General features: G+C 45.6%; 1 protein-coding gene across 17 annotated transcripts in view; it reads left to right on the forward strand.

Moving 5' to 3' along the window:
- The window catches only part of Mbnl1 (muscleblind like splicing regulator 1), a 161,877-nt gene extending 146,832 nt beyond the window's left edge, over positions 1 to 15,045 (forward strand). For 11 of the 17 annotated variants that reach the window (XM_042685551.1, XM_042685546.1, XM_042685547.1 and 8 more), the window contains 5 exons: positions 1,096 to 1,249; positions 5,479 to 5,514; positions 6,168 to 6,262; positions 9,127 to 9,200; positions 11,672 to 15,045. In XM_042685551.1, the coding sequence (XP_042541485.1) occupies positions 1,096 to 1,249; positions 5,479 to 5,514; positions 6,168 to 6,262; positions 9,127 to 9,183 (342 nt within the window). In that variant the 3' untranslated portion in view covers positions 9,184 to 9,200; positions 11,672 to 15,045. The remainder of the gene's footprint in view (positions 1 to 1,095; positions 1,250 to 5,478; positions 5,515 to 6,167; positions 6,263 to 9,126; positions 9,201 to 11,671) is intronic. The other 6 variants (XM_042685553.1, XM_042685556.1, XM_042685549.1 and 3 more) reach the window with 3 other exon arrangements.
- The last annotated feature ends 831 nt before the right edge of the window (positions 15,046 to 15,876 follow it).

The raw sequence follows: 15,876 nt of genomic DNA on the forward strand, positions 1-15,876 counted from the left end.
GCTGCGGGCAGGACGGCGCAGGATGATGCATGCTGGGCCAGGCTGGGCAGGATGGGGCAGGGAAGGGCAGGATGGGGCAGGACAGGGCAGGACAATGCATGCTGGGCTGGACAGGACGGGGCAGAGAAGGGCAGGACAGGGCAGGACAGGGCATGGGGGGGAGGAGCAGGTTGGGGCAGGACAGGGCAGGATGGGGCAGGACAATGCATGCTGGGCCGGGCTGGGCAGGACTGGGCAGAGAAGGGCAGGGCAGGGCAAGGCAAGGCCTCATCACCTCAGGATTAACCACTAACCCTTTGCCCTGGTGGGCCTGAGTGGTGGGCCCAGTCTCCTCCCTCCAGGGCAGCTTCCACAGGAAGCCAGAAGCACATGGGACAGGCATCACTGTACCTCTCCTGGATGGGATGTGGATGAGGGGGTGTGTGGATGGGGTGTGGTTGGGGTGTGGCCAGGGTGTGATCAGGGTGTGGTGAGGTGTTGTGGGGTTTGGATGGGTAGGTGTGGTTGCGGTGTGGAGGGGGGTGTGGACATGGTTTGGGTGGGGGTGTGTAGAGAGGGGTGAATGGGGTGTAGAAGGGGTGTGGAGGGGGGTGGTCCAGGGGTGGTGGGGTGTGATGGGGTTTGGATGGAGGGTGTGGTCTTGGTGTAGAGGAGGGGTGTGGATGGGGTTTGGAGGGGGGTGTGCACAGGGTTTGGGTGGGGGTGTGTAGAGAGGGGTGAATGGGGTGTAGAAGGGGTATGGAGGGGGGTGGTCAGGTGTGTGTGGTGTGATGGGGTATGGGGGGTTTGGATGGAGGGTGTGGTCTTGGTGTGGAGGGGGGTGTGCACAGGGTTTGGGTGGGGGTGTGTAGAGAGGGTGAATGGGGTGTAGAAGGGGTGTGGAGGGGGGTGGTCGGGTGTGGTTGCGGTGTGATCAGGGTGTGGGGGGGGTTGGATGGAGGGTGCGGTCGCGGTGTGGACGGCAGGCCTGGCCCGGGCCCCCCTCCCCCCACTCAGCCGGCGGAGGCCCTGGCCCCGTAGCCCCGCGCCGCTGCCCAGGCCGCCGCCCCACTGACGGCTCTCTTCTTTTCTCTTTGCTCCTGGTCCCGTGGACAGGGCATCCCTCAAGCCGTCCTCCCCCCGCTACCAAAGAGGCCTGCTCTCGAGAAAACCAACGGTGCCACCGCAGTCTTTAACTCGGGTATTTTCCAATACCAACAGGCTCTGGCCAACATGCAGCTGCAACAGCACACCGCGTTCCTCCCGCCAGGTGAGGGGCGGGGCGGGCAGGGGGCGGGGCGGAAGACATGGGCGGGGGTGGGGAGTGAAGAGGAGGGGTTGGGGAGGGAAGAGGCGGGGCTAGGAAGGGTGGGGCGGGGCCGGGGAGGGAAGAGGCGGGGCGGGGCTGGGGAGAGGAGGGGCGGGGCTGGGGTAGGCTGGCCAGGGGATGGGCTGGGGCTTAGGGCTGGGCTGGCAAGGGGCGGGGCTTGGGAGGGGAGGGGCTGGGGAAGGGGGGGGTGAATGAGGAGGTGTGGCTGGTGAGGGGCGGGGTTGGGGAGGGGCCGGGCTAGGGAAGGGAGGGGCTCACAAGGGGAGAGGCTGGGCTGAGGGGCGGGGTGGGGCGGGGCTGGCAAGGGGAGAGGCTGCGGTGACAGGAGGGGCAGGGCAGGTGAAGGGCGGGGATAGGGGGCGGGGCTGACCATGGGAGAGGTGGGGCTGACAAGGGGAGGGGCTGGAGAGGCAGGGTCTGTTAAGGGGCAGGCCAAGGAGCAGAGTAGCCAAGGAGGGGTAGGGTCAGAAAGCAGCATTTGAGGGGAGGAGCTAGCAGGTGAGGGGCGGGCAATGAGTGGATGGGGCAGGGCAATGGGCGGGCGAGGGTCATGGCCAAAAGCCAGCCTGCCGTCTCCTGGGCAGAGGGCAGGCTGGCTCCCCTGAGATCTGGGTCCTGCATGCAGGGAGGCTGCCCAGTGTTTGCCTTTAAAACCAAGACTAAGCTTAACCGCACCCCAGGGCGGTGTCTGTGATCCCCTGGAGACACCTAGATGGACATACAGCTCTTCCCTCCCACACCGCCCCTTGTCACCGGCCTGACACCTGCTGTGGGACCCCAGGGCCGCCCCGGTGCTCCGGAACCCAGATTGTGCCCTGATACCACGCTCCCCACTGGGATTGATTTGATCTCTCACAGGGTGACCCGCTCTTCAGATACACTGCATAGTGCTGTGCTCAGTACACACGCTCTAACAGGGTGCTCCACTCTTTAGACACACTGCATAGTACTGTGCTCAGTACCCACACCTGCAGGGTGATCCACTCTTCAGGTATACTGCTTAGTGGTGTGCTCAGTACACATGCTCTCGCAGGGTGCCCCACTCTTCAGATACACTTAGTCTGTGCTCAGTACGTGTTTGCACAGAGCTAACACGAGAAGAGCTCACATGTAGCACATGAGCACATTTTCCATTGGCCTCGGACCCCCTCCCCCCACTCCTGCAGCGTTGCTCCTGGGCGTGAACGCCCAGGCCTCACACCGGGGCTCACACCAGTCCCAGCGTTCTCACCCTCAGCAGGACTGCTGTCAGATGGCCCATGTTCCAAACACTGCTGCCCGGGGTGCTGACCTCACCCCCAGCCGTGCCTGCCAGGCCCCAGAGCTGCTGTTTCCTCCATCTTCCTTGTCAGGCATGTCCACCTTTGTCCCCCTTTGTCCTTACCCCTTCACACTGCATTCTAGTGTTTAAAGGAGCCAAAATAACCTGCTTCAGCTGGTGCTGGAAAGCCTACCTGAAGGAAAGGGGAAAGGCCAGACTTCTCCACAGTGTGGAGGCTTACCAGTAGGGAAGTAGGGAGGGGGCTGAGGTTTTTAGAAATAATAAAAATCATAAAGATTTTAGTTTATCATAATTAGAATAAATATCAATATTCATAATTTACTAGTGTATATTTGTAAAATCATAATCAGTGAGCACAAAGAAGCTGCCTGCTTGAATATCGATTCTGATCATTCAGCTCTGAGCTAGTGAGATGGTAGGTGATCTTTAGAAGACCTTACATCAGCCCAGGGCCAGTGGCTCACACCTATAATCCTGGCTCTCAGGAGTCTCATATCCAGAGGATTAAGGTTTGATGCCAGCCTGGGCAGAAAAGACTCTTAACACTTTTATCTGCAAAATAGCCCTCAAGAAGCAGGACTGGAGGTATCATGGCTCAAGTGGTAAAGTGCCAACCATGCAAGAAAGCTCAGCTAGGATACCTGACTTCAAAACCCAGTATTGCCAACAAAGGGAAAGCCAAAACACCTGGTATCTGTGTTGTAGCCCTGAATTATCCCCTGGGAATTGCAACTGCCAACCAGCTCTCCCGGCTCTTCTTCCCTTTCCCATCCGTGAGATTTCAGCTGTGCACACATTCCATTGCACATTCAGTTAACACCCTGGTTTTTTTTTTTTTTTTTTTCTGGCATCTTCACAGAAGCCAACTAAAAATTTAATAAAAAATCATGCAATTAAAATACACATTCCTCAGAAACAGCTATTCTTCTGTGTGAACGTCTTTGTAAGGCAAGAGGAAATGCACACATATGCGCACTTGTGCCTCTTTTTGAAAATGGAGGGAGGAATGAATTGGCTACTGCACTGAATTGAAGTAAAGTGGGTTTGCTTTTGTCAAATGGGTCCTACAGCATTCTGTCTTCATGTTTGTGAGTTTTTGCACCCTGGTGACTGTTTTCATCACTGCCTCTAGTTCATTTGTTGCGAATCCCTCAGAACTGTGTGCATTGGGTAGAATGACAATTAGAGAAATTCAGATCCTAAGTGTTGTGTGGCTTAACAAGAGGGAGTGTAGGGCCAGCTCATTTCCAGGCTTAATTGGATGGATTGCACAGGATGAAATGTGACCAATGTAAGTCTAACAACAAATACTAAGTTTAACATTTATCACCTGTGCAATATTTAAATTGGCTTTAATATCCTCCAATGTGACATTACTCTTCTCTACGCCCAGCTCCCCTCCCCCTGCCTGGCCATTAGAGGGCCATGGCTTCTCAAAGGTCTAGACCCAGGGTTCAGCTGTGCTTGCTCTTGTGTCTCCAGTGACATCCTTTGTTGTTGTTGGTTTGTTTCTGCTGTTGTCTTCCACGAGGCTGACTGGGGGCCTTAGTCACGTCTGACCTTGATGGAGGTACCAGGGCCTTGGCAGCGGCCGACAGCACATTCCTCAGCTAGGAGCCCAGCTCCCCCTTGCCCCTGTTCAACCCAGGCCTGCTCCCATGCCACTCACTAACAGCAGCTAGAGGGATGCTGGTGACCTAGCCCAGGTTTCATCTGTGCTCCCCGCTGGCAGCCGCCTCTGACAGGCCCGCATTGGCAGATATCTCTCCAACCAGTGTTCCTCCCAGATGCTGCTAGTATTTCAACAGATGTGCCAAGATTGAGAGATTGAGATAGAAACATAACACGCCAGTTGGTATTTTTAAACCTACAAGTCCAAAATAGTCTCATTGGAAGAACAGTAGTCTCCAGCTGTAGAAGGGCCCTGTGCTGGGTAAAAGTAAACAAGACTTCCCATATTTTTATGTCACAGCAAAAGCTACGTACGGAACATTTATTTTTACTTGCCATAGTCAAACAGTTCTGAGCACCGTGCCAGTGCTCACATGCGAAGTGGGCATCTTCGCTAAGCTTCCACCCGGAGCTTTTCACTGAAATCTAATTAGCAAGTTCTTACATGTGAAATATTGTAAAACATTTGCCACTCCACTAAGTCTTGATAATCTTACCCAGCAATGGAAACAAGCCTGTTTTGCCAGATACCAGATGAAGCATTTTGACTTAAATTGCATCCCTTTTTATAAAGCTCTTCCTGCATTTGAATTCCCAAACAAGGAGAAGTTCCCTTTCTTTTCATGCATAATTTATCCAAGTAAAGTTCCTGTATCAATAAGACAATCACGATTCCTTTCAGGTCTGTGTGGCTGCTACTACAGTAAACAGAGAAATAAAGCCAAGGAAATTAAAGTGAATGTTGTAGTGTTGTTATGTTGTACATTAAATTATTTACTATTTTAATAAATAATATCTCTACTCGTTTAGCATGTTTCAACCTAGAGAAAATGTTAATGTATCATTTGTCAGAGTTAGAAATAGCCAAGCAGCCAAGTTAGGACCCATATTCCACCAGAACAAAGGGCGGTCTCCTTCGGGAGGCATCCAGCAGGTGTCAGTCTTTTTCAGAATAGTTCCGTGTATAGGTGGCAATCGGGGGAAAGCAGGTGTACCAGCACACAGTTAAACTGGCTTTTTATTCTTCACTTGAGACAAGCTCTAATTGGTCACTTGCTGTTGTATTATTTCATTGTGCTGACAGTTACAAGTCACTGTTTCCATAATAACAATTTTTCTTCTTTGTTCAAATGATTTCCTAATTACACGTGTGATGGGATGTTTTAATTCTCTTCCCTTTCAAATCCGCCTTCCTGTTGCAATGCATGATGAGCAGGCTCAATATTGTGCATGACACCCGCTACAAATGTTGGTAGGTGCAGCTGTTTCTTGATTTTTCTTAAACTGATATGCGCCTCACAGCCCCTCAAAATCCACTGCTCAGTTTAACTGTGATCTATCGGGCAAGTCCATGTCCCTTACTAACACCTGTCAATTAAATGCCATTTTCTATTTAATTGACGTCAATTCACCTAAGTGTTTTCCTTACACACGGTAGTCTCCTTTAGTCACCTTTGGTGGATTTTGATTGGACTCTGAGCTCTGGTGTGTTAAAAAAGGAATCTATCTCATAAAAGTAATCATTGTTTTTATAATAGTAACCGATTTTAAAAAAAAAACCCTTCTAATCAAACAGATAACTGTATATTGAAGTAAATACCCGTATTCTGATTAGATGTTGAATGTCTGACTGTGAGCACTCTATGAAATTCTTGTTTTGACTTAGCAAATTAAGCCTGTTGTGTCAGTTTTCCTGATTTGATGGTAACGAGCTTTTTTTCCCTCCCTTTTTTCTCTCCGCCCCTCCGCCCCCCTGCCCGGAATGCCTCCTGCTTTGCAATGCGATTGCATGTCACTTGCCGCGCTCGCTGCTATGATCAATGCCCTGGCCGGGGCTCACGTTGCCTGGTCTCCATGTCGCCGCACTCTTCTGTGTGTTTGCTCATATGATTTTCCCTCCGAAAGTTCCCATGGTGCACGGTGCTACGCCAGCCACCGTGTCCGCGGCAACAACACCTGCCACAAGTGTGCCCTTCGCTGCCACAGCCACAGCCAACCAGGTTTGCTCATTTACAGCTTTGTTTCCTAAAACCGACTCTCCCTGGGCCCCGTGGGTGGCCTCTAGGCACGGAGCGGAGCGGCCAAGCTGGGGGCCCCTCCTGTGGGGCCGGTGGAGTCGGAGGGCTCTCTGGGTGCTGCGGTGAGCATGGGGGTCGGAAATGCCTCTTGTTGGCCTACACATCCTTCCTGTGACAAGCGGCCGATGCTTTTGTGCCATTTCTACGTGCTCCAAAGTCGTGGCAGCCTCATTTCTGAAGCTACTAAAATGACATTTACACAAGCAATTCTCCTTTGTTCTCAACCACCTGACCAGTTAAAAATATAGGCAATTTTAAGATTCAAAACCACCACCAACAAGGCACATTTGGGACATCCATTCCTGAGTTCTCACCTAAATTGTTAAGGAAAATTAAAATACTAAAATGCCACAAATGACCACTCTTGTAAATAGAGTTTGATACAGAGTTATCATTGATTTCTTCAGGAAGAAGATTCCAAATTAATTCTGTGTGGTAGAGCACTGCTAACCTTGAGCAAAAATAATCTCAGGGACAGTGCCCAGGCCCTGAGATCAAGCCCTGGAATTGAACTCTGTGCTGAGCGTCTCAACCGATTCTCAGTACACGTAGTGAAAACCATTTTTCAGCGCCCTCATTTCTGCATAAATGTTGCAGATAGATGTATAAAGAATAACAAGAAACAGTATGGTCCAGTGAGAGTCATTTCATCGTCTACCCAAGTTTATGGGATAACAATCCTGCAGGATACTTTGAAGTAGGAGGCTCCTACTTAAGCGACTTAAACTTGGTGAAAGGTGGGAGTTAGCTATTTTAAAATAAAATGATTATTTAAAATGTTTAAGTAGCAAAAACTACAAAAAGAAAAACCCACCAGCATTTTCTGATCTTGTTTAAAAATACATTCTAGAAAATACTGGTTGACGTAAAGTCATCTTTATGTGAAGTTAGTTCGGGCTTAAAGGTATAGAAACTTTTGTGACGAAAGCGAAGTTCCTGGGGGTTGACGATGTGCGAGGAGAACTGAGCCAGCCTCGGCTCACTCATTGACTGGGCTGAAATGGAGCCAGTGAGTCTCAGGCCCCCATGCTGCGCCCACCTGTGGAGGGCAGACAGGTGGAAAGTCGTGGTATCTGATAGCGGAGCCTCCACCCTTGTTTCTTCCGTGCTGTCAGCAAACACAAGGCTGCTAGCACAGCAGCTGCAGACTCTTGAGAGCACAGTGTCAGACCTGCCTTGAGTTTGAGACAAGCCCTCGCTATTTGTTGGCAAACAGTCGTTAGTTTTTCGGAGCCTGTCAAAATAGCCTCGGACTGGCGATCATGTATCAGACTCGTTTACGAGCTCGCTCGCTGGTGCATTTGTGGCATAGGAGTACATTATCTCTAGCAGAAGGATCTCAATCGTTTCCAAGCAATCTTCTGCCGTGCAGCCGTGGAGCGCGAGCTGTCTGTATGTGTGCCATCTATGATGATGAATTGCTGGTGTAAGCAGAACTCTAGCAGAGCCAATTTGACTATGTCTTGGGCACCTTTTGCATTGTGCTGTGACCATCTCATGCGTAGTCTTGGGTCTCCATTCTATTTTACAACCAGACCAATGAAAAGGCAGTGGATATATATATATATTATATACACGCATATATTATATCCACGTACATCCATGTGTATATGCCTACAGTACATTAGCAGTGCTGGAAATAGCTGACACGACAAAGTGCCGCCTGCATGCATGCAGACGTTAAAGCGGGCCCTTCCTCGGCATCGGCTGGTGGTGAAGGTCCCGGTGTGCTCCGACAGCCCCATCCTGGAGGCCCCTTCACTCCGGGTGCACACCCTCCCTGCAGCCGGAAAAATGGTACGAGAGGCTTCGTGGTGCTTCGCAGCACGCTATGTGCCCTTTGCCAGAGCTGTCAAATCGCGTAGAACGGTCAGCCGAGAGACGCAGATAACACGGGGATATGTTCATGTTCATGCCAGACCGCAGGACAGAGAGGTCAGGGTAGGACGTCTGAAGGGCAGCCCTGACAAAATCGCAGTCGTGTGTGCGATCTGCTCTCCCATCAACCAAGCGCAAAGTTGGCCCATGACTTTGTACAGCAGAAACTTGAACGTAGAAGAAGGCCTTGCTTGTTTTAAAGTCACGTAGTCAGGAAAGGACGCGGGTGACCTGGCCAGCGCTCGCGGCCTCCAGTGGGGCAAACCCACTGGACTGCAGAGAATTGAGACCGGTTTCTTACTGAATTTTCCCTCAAGTTCTCTAATTTTTGTTGCTCATTAAAACCCAATAGATAAGCAGTCAGGATTCAGTAAATTCTGAAATAAACCTATCCTCTCGCCCAGTTCTTTTGAATTGCTACCTTTTTCTGAATGATCTTTTTTTTTGTGCAATCTTTAGTTTGGGGGAGGGGGAGGAGAAGAAGTAGTTGAGCACTCTCACCTGGATGAAAATGTTAGAAATTCAATTGCACAAAAATAGGCAAAACGTTTCCTACTCTGATTTGTGTACCATTTTAAAATAATTGACTCCACAGGGTGAGTGTGTGTGCACATGCGCGTGTGTGTAGGCCAACAAAAAGGGCTTTTTCAATGACTGCTCTGCATGAATTTTTGGTAGTTTTTCCTCTCTTCCTACAAACTGGTAACAACTATAGAATAGTACTTAACAAAGATTAAAAGAAATGAGTTGCTATTCTAGAATTTATATTAACTTCCTATTGATTGAGTAGGACTTTCAGCAAGGGCTGACTCTTGCTTTTCTATAAACGTTTAATATGAAGATGGTTTCAACTCTTAGTAGTTGGTCTGCTTGCATGATCAATCATTAAATATCTTCTTATTTGCTAGATACCCATAATATCTGCCGAACATCTGACTAGCCACAAATACGTCACCCAGATGTGAGCTGTCAGCGCTCAACAGTAAGTCCACTACGTAATACCTAATCCTGGTGTGTTTTGTTTTTAAGATAGCAATTGTGTGATCTACTTAAACCTTTGTAAAACTTCAGAGAAAGCACTTACAGAGTTCATGATAGGATGGCTTGTAAGGAATTTTTCATGTGAATTTACAATTAAGATGTCATAATTTAAAATACAAAATACTCAAGGATCACAAATGGAGGAGGTTGTTCCTATTAGGAATAAACACAATGTGCATTAGAACCGACTGGCCAGAAGGTGTGATTCAGAGGGCCATGTAGGTCTCCAGCAACATGGACCATGTCGCCGGTGGCATTTCTGTCACAGGTCATGAGAACCTGCAGACAAATTGAGTGTCTTGGGTCCAGGAGAACTTCTCTTTTACAAAGTGGGCAACATGCTAGCAACAGTTTGGTGGTGCTGGGCAGAGAGCAATTAATGACGGGCCACAGGCTTCTGATAGACTTTCTGCCCCCTCCAGCCAGGGCTGTCCGCCCACATTGATGCCTCGTATGCCTGAGAATGATGTCGTAAATAACACAACGAACCTCTGCAGACAGAAAGCACCTGCTCCTGCCAGGCTCCTGAAATTCACAGAAGCACAATTTTTTACAGTTAGAAAGAGCAGCAGCATTTCCAGCTAAATCTGGTGATTAGATAATTGGTCACTGTCAGTTGTTTCCTTTCATTCACTTATTTGGACCTTAACTCATTTACAAATGAGTTTGTGTTGCTGCATTGTTAGTTTATCCTGTCAGTGGGATGAAGATGTAAATAAGCTCAGAATAGCGTCTGTTAAAATATAAGAACTTTGGTGCAAGGATGAGAGAGCAGCTCTTCCCAATCAAAGTTGAAACAGGTGCACAAGAAGGGCGCTCTGTGGAGAAGGCCCCGAGAGTGGGTCTGGGCCTTGCAGAAGTGGCTGTCCCCGAGTCAAGAGGCCACAGCGAGGTTCAGAGGCCCTGGCGATGTATCCAGAGCCCAGGCCATGGCCGCTCATGAGATGGCAGGCCCTGTGCAGCCCGAGGTTTGCTATAGTAGTGAGCGAAGTTACTGAAGGTGCCTGTGATCCATTTCAGGGTCTCTCTCAAAGCAGTTCTGATTTTTGTAAAAAAGCTTCATGATTTAGAAGAAATGCCACAGTCTTAGAATAAGCACATTACTTGATAATTCTAGGTGTTGAAAACAGGATTACAACATACATTCTCAGCTCTGGCAATCATGTTTGCTTTGTATGCATGAAGCTCCCTTGTGTTTCTTACTCATAATCCCAGTTCAATGAAATAATACCAAAAGACCATCCACACATCAGTAAATAGTAAACATGAGGATTTATCTGTACTCGAGTTTATACAATGTGCTGCTGTTGGTAAAATGCCTATTTTCACATAAAGTTGCAACATGGAAGCTGTTTTTAAAGCCAGTAAGTGGTGATTTCTTTCCTTCTCAAAATTATATTCTAAAGCAGAATTTTAATATGTAGTTTCCAAGATGGGAATAAATTTGATGTAAAAACTGAAAAGTTTTAACTCTCAGGTATATTGTATTAAAACTTAATTCATCAGGAATTATTCCTTAGTTTACACACACACACACACACACACACACACACACACACACACACACACACACACACACACACACACACACACACACATTTTGTGCTGGTCCTGGGGCTTGAATTCAGCATATTTTTGCTCAAGGCTAGTGGTGTATCACTTAAGCCACAGCTCCACTCCTGGCTTTTTTCTTTTTGTTTTTGGTGGTTAATTGGTGAGAAGAGTCCCACAGGTATTCCTGCCCAGGCTGGCTTTGAACCACGATCCTTAGACCTCAGCCTCCTGAGTAGCTAAAATCACAGGTGTGAGCCACTGGCACCCACACTGGCACCCAGCCATATGTCAATATTTAATTTTTTTGGCTTTAGAGTGAAGAAAAACATACAAACTTTGAATCGTTTAAAACTATCGCTTCAGGTGTCATTTATTTTAAGCTCACACCAGGTGAACCCAACACTTAAGAGAATGAAGCTTGTTTAACAGAACTTACTCTAGGGACTTAGAACCCTGTAGACCAAATCGTTCTTCGGATCTATAAAATTTACAGAAGACATAAAGCAGGTTTCTATTTTGCTCTATGACAATGATGGTGTTTAACTAAGAAGTGCTCTGCAGTACATGAGATCCTTGATGCTGTGACTGTATTTTACACATTTTGCTGATTAACGGGAAGTTTAGAGCATTCTATGATGTTGCTAAGTGAGTGTGTCATTTCCTCACACGGAGAGAGCATAAACCTTGCGTGTGCACCTCCGGTTTGGTTCCCTCCTGCATTTCCCTGAAGATACGCATGTTCGTGTACATGTGAACACACCATTGACACCAGAGGTGGAGGCGTGGTGGGGGCCATGGAGGGATCCGCCCACGCAGGTTAGCCTGCTGCAACACAGGCTCTCTCTTGTTCCCTTGCAGATCACACTGAAGAGGAAGGACAGTGTGCTTGGTTAGAACAACGGACGGGGTCATTAGCCATACTGTACATACCTTCGCGCAACACCAAACCCCTCAGCCACACGACAGACATCACTGCTGCATGTTAACGGGAAGAACAGACCACATGGCCCACTGCACACTGTTGCGAGCACTGTACATTGAATCAATATTTGTGCTGAGGTGATACCCCTGTCCTGAAGAACAACATTGTCATATTCTTTTCTAGCACAGAGCTATGCATACAGATATGCATACCTACTTAGTTTCCTATATATCCATGTCATTTTGAAAAGACAGACTATGGTATAACCATGACTCTATTATGTATTGGTACGTCTGTAGACCAAGATATAATTTTTTAAAAAAATAAGTTTATTTCTTTCAAGGTTTACAAATAACAAAGGTGCACCTTGTATTTAAAATTGCCATTATAGATGAGAGAGTGCATGCATAGCCCTTTCTGTTTCAGAGTAATATTTTTAATGTACTAGATGGTAAGACATACAGAGGGAGGGATCTGACAGATGAATGTGCCAAGCGAAACCAACTGTGTCTGCTGCCAAGCACACCTGGCTTTAAGTTCCATGTCGTCAAGGATTTCCATGAAGTGCCATAGACTGTACATCGAACTAGAGTATTATTTCTTCAGTGTTATTATTTTCAGAGCCACATTTTGTTGCTTATTTGCTAGTTCTCATCAATCAAAGGGCACCATACTTTTTTTTTGAAACCAAAGCTGTCTCAGAAATGGCAAAATTAACTTTACAGTAACAATAGACAGCACAACACAAACTCTCAATACAGATAAACTCACACATACTGGAGATATATATAAGATATATATATATAAAATATATAATTACTTTAATGCACTGTAGTGTAATATTTATGCATACTATACTGTATAACATGTTATTCAAAAGGGATATGCCATTTCTGAGACACAATAACAAAAAATGATGAAATTATTTTGCTTCTATATTTATAGCCTCTGTCAAAAGTCAGAAGGACTCTAAACGCTTTGCAAAAATGGTTTTACGTTTGCTCACATGCTTCCTATAGTCACATTTAAAATAGTGACTCTAAAGAAAGACAAGAACAGCACTGTCATCAGATGCATGATAAACCAAAATATGAAAATGAGAAATGTTTAATTAACCTAGTAACTGGGTGGGTTAAGTACATGGGTGAATTTTATATGTAATTTTTTTTTTTTGGTTTTGATTTGTTCAGATTAACTGCTTATAGCCTTAGAAAGCCTTTTACAAAATTAAAAAAAAAAATAGATGTGCATTCAGTTTTTAACCATGGATTTGTCCAAAGGAATTCCTTTTTTAGTGGGTTGGATGTGGAAGCTTGTAAAGGATATTTTTGCTCTGCCCAGCAGTTCTGCGGAATGCTGGCGTGGGGCTCGGCCACTGGTAGCTCTCGTGAGGAGCGGGAGAAGAGAGGGTTTGGTTGTAGAACCTTCCATACTTCCAGGTTTACTGCAAGTTTTTATGCTTGAGAGAAATGCTTTCTAATATAAGACTGATGTGTTGATTTTACTGATTGCACTGTGCATCTATTAAAGCCTTAGATTCTGACATTACGGGTTGGAACCCATACCAATGTAATTTCAATCGTGTTGAGAGAGTAACAGTGACTTCATATGTTAGTGTAGTTTAGTTACATTACAGAATATTACTTATTTTGTTAAAATGTAGTTTTTCATTTCCTACATTTATTAGATTTTCTTTTCTATTAACAATTGAATACCATTTCAGATTATAGACTATTGTTTTGTTAGCTTTTACTGATGAATTTTTCAAAATACAAAAAGTAGTTTTTCTTCATAACATACTTAGTTTTGGATTACATGTAGTGTCATACGAACATTCGTATTATTGTTAACTAAATGATTTATATTTTACTGATTTAATATTACAGTATAAGAATGTCAGTCATTGTTAGTTCTTGTCTAGTTTTCATTAAAAGAACAAAGATCTTTTATATGGATATCTTATAAATATATAATCATTGCTAAGTAAGATGTTAAGTTGTTGCTATTGCAGCAATCCTGGCAGACAATTGAGTAATATTTTGATGATTTATTTTGTTTGTAATTAGTTATTATAAGAAGATCTAGATCCTAGATATTAGAATAAAATTTATTTTCTACTGTATCCATTTCAAATGTTAAAGTATTGTTTCATATTTTTGAAATCCCTGAATATCAGGCCTTGTTATAAATAAGCTGCATAATCAATAAATAGAACAAGGGACTTTCTGTTGATAATCCAAATACTCAAAGTTTACGTAATGAGAAATAGAGCGTGTGTGCAAACTCTTGAGGGTGAACTATGCTGCACTTCAGCATATCGGGAAGTCTAGAGAGAAGGTTGACTTTTTGCACTTCTGTATATAGTCAAAAGAGAGAAACCTGTATAATAGTAAGATCTTATTTTGAATAAAAACGTCTATAATTACAAGGAGTTTTGTTAAGGCTAATAAAATGACAGACTGAGCAAAATTGCTTGTGAAAGAGGCACAGAGTTAGCACTCTATACCCCTTCAAACATGTCGCTTTGCTTTTTTGTGGACAGCTTGTAGTTTGCCAGGATTTTTTCAGCTGGAAAGGTAATGCCATCCTTCCAAGATCTCGTGACTGTCAAAAAGCTCCATTGGGCCAAATCTGCCTGACGATCATTACCAAAAAACAGCAGGGACTTTGAACATTAAGATCAAACCACGGATCAAATATTCCTTACATTTTTCAAAACTACTGCATGTTTAAAATCTCAACAACAACAACAACAAATGAGAGAAGGAACAATACGATGGACCTATAATACCCAAATCGGTTTCTGCCAATTTCACTGGTTTATTGTTCACAAAAGAAATGTTCAAAACAAGTATTGACTTTCAAAGAAAATTTAACCCATAAACAGGCAAACCAAACAGCACACTGTATCTATAATTGTTATGTGATTGTTTTTTTAATTGCTGTAGGATCCCGTTCTTTCAGCAGGTGAAAGAAATCAAACACAGTCGAGCACTCACCGGGTGTAGGGAAGCTGGACCTGGTGCCGGCACTGGTTTAAGGAGCCAGTGGTGCCGGGCTTCCTGCGCCAGGTGGCAGGGTGCCCTGGCTCGCCCGCAGAGCCACTTTCCTCTGCTGAGAGGAGAAACATGCTTGGTTTTATATTATGTAATCACAACTTACTTTCTGCTTGTAGTTGCTTAAAATTATGTATTTTGTCTTGGGCTGCAATTTGCTTTATGCTTATTTTATTATTACTGCAGTAGTTGACTTTGCTGTATGGAAAAATAAAGTGAAATTGCCCTAATAAAACTTCTCTTTCTTAAGTATATTTGTGTGTCTGGGATTGAATTGTGAATTGCTGTTTTGCACGCCTCATGCACTCTCAGATCGTCATGACCGGCTTGCCATGTAAACCTGCTGTCTGCTTTCGGAAGGCGGCGAGGGGGCATTGCCTTCCTTCCGGTTCATTGTGTTGATATCGAAATTCAAATCCAGACCCCAGTGTTTCCTGAAAGACTGTTTCTGTCTTCAAAGAGATGTGACTTGCCTATCTCACCATGACTAGTGCTGGAAAATAGACCTGTCTAAAAACTACAGCTGGGGACTGTTGATTCAAGAAGAGCAGAGATGATATACAAGCTAAGCCATGCCAGGATAAGACATAACTCCTGAGGGGGGTGTGTGTATGTGTGTTTGTGTGTATGTGTGTTTGTGTGTATGTGTGTGTGTGTGTGTGCGTGTGCATGCATTCAAGAATTCATTAACCACAATGAACTTTTTTTTCGTTTTTTGTTTTTTGTTTTTGGGTCCGGTCGTGGGGCCTGAACTCTGGGCCTGGGCGCTGTCCCTCAGCTCTTCAGTTCAAGGCTAGCACTCTACCACTTGAGCCACAGCGCCACTTCCAGCTTATGTGGTGCTGAGGAATCAAACCCAGGGCCTCATGCATGCAAGGCAAGCACTCTACCACTGAGCCACCTTCCCAGCCCCCCACAATGAACTTTTAACATACTAAGTACTGGTTTCTATGTATTCTCTGCATGCTGGCAATCCACAGATAGCCGGTGAAGAATGACCAGTGAATCCTAAAGGTCCAATGTGAAGACATTTGGGAGACTTATATGATGATGTTAGCATTTGATACCTGGTCGGAGACCAATTT

The sequence above is a fragment of the Dipodomys spectabilis genome, unplaced genomic scaffold, assembly GCF_019054845.1.
Source record: "Dipodomys spectabilis isolate Male_0828 unplaced genomic scaffold, ASM1905484v1 ptg000095l, whole genome shotgun sequence".
In the NCBI taxonomy this organism is placed as follows: Eukaryota; Metazoa; Chordata; class Mammalia; order Rodentia; family Heteromyidae; genus Dipodomys; species Dipodomys spectabilis.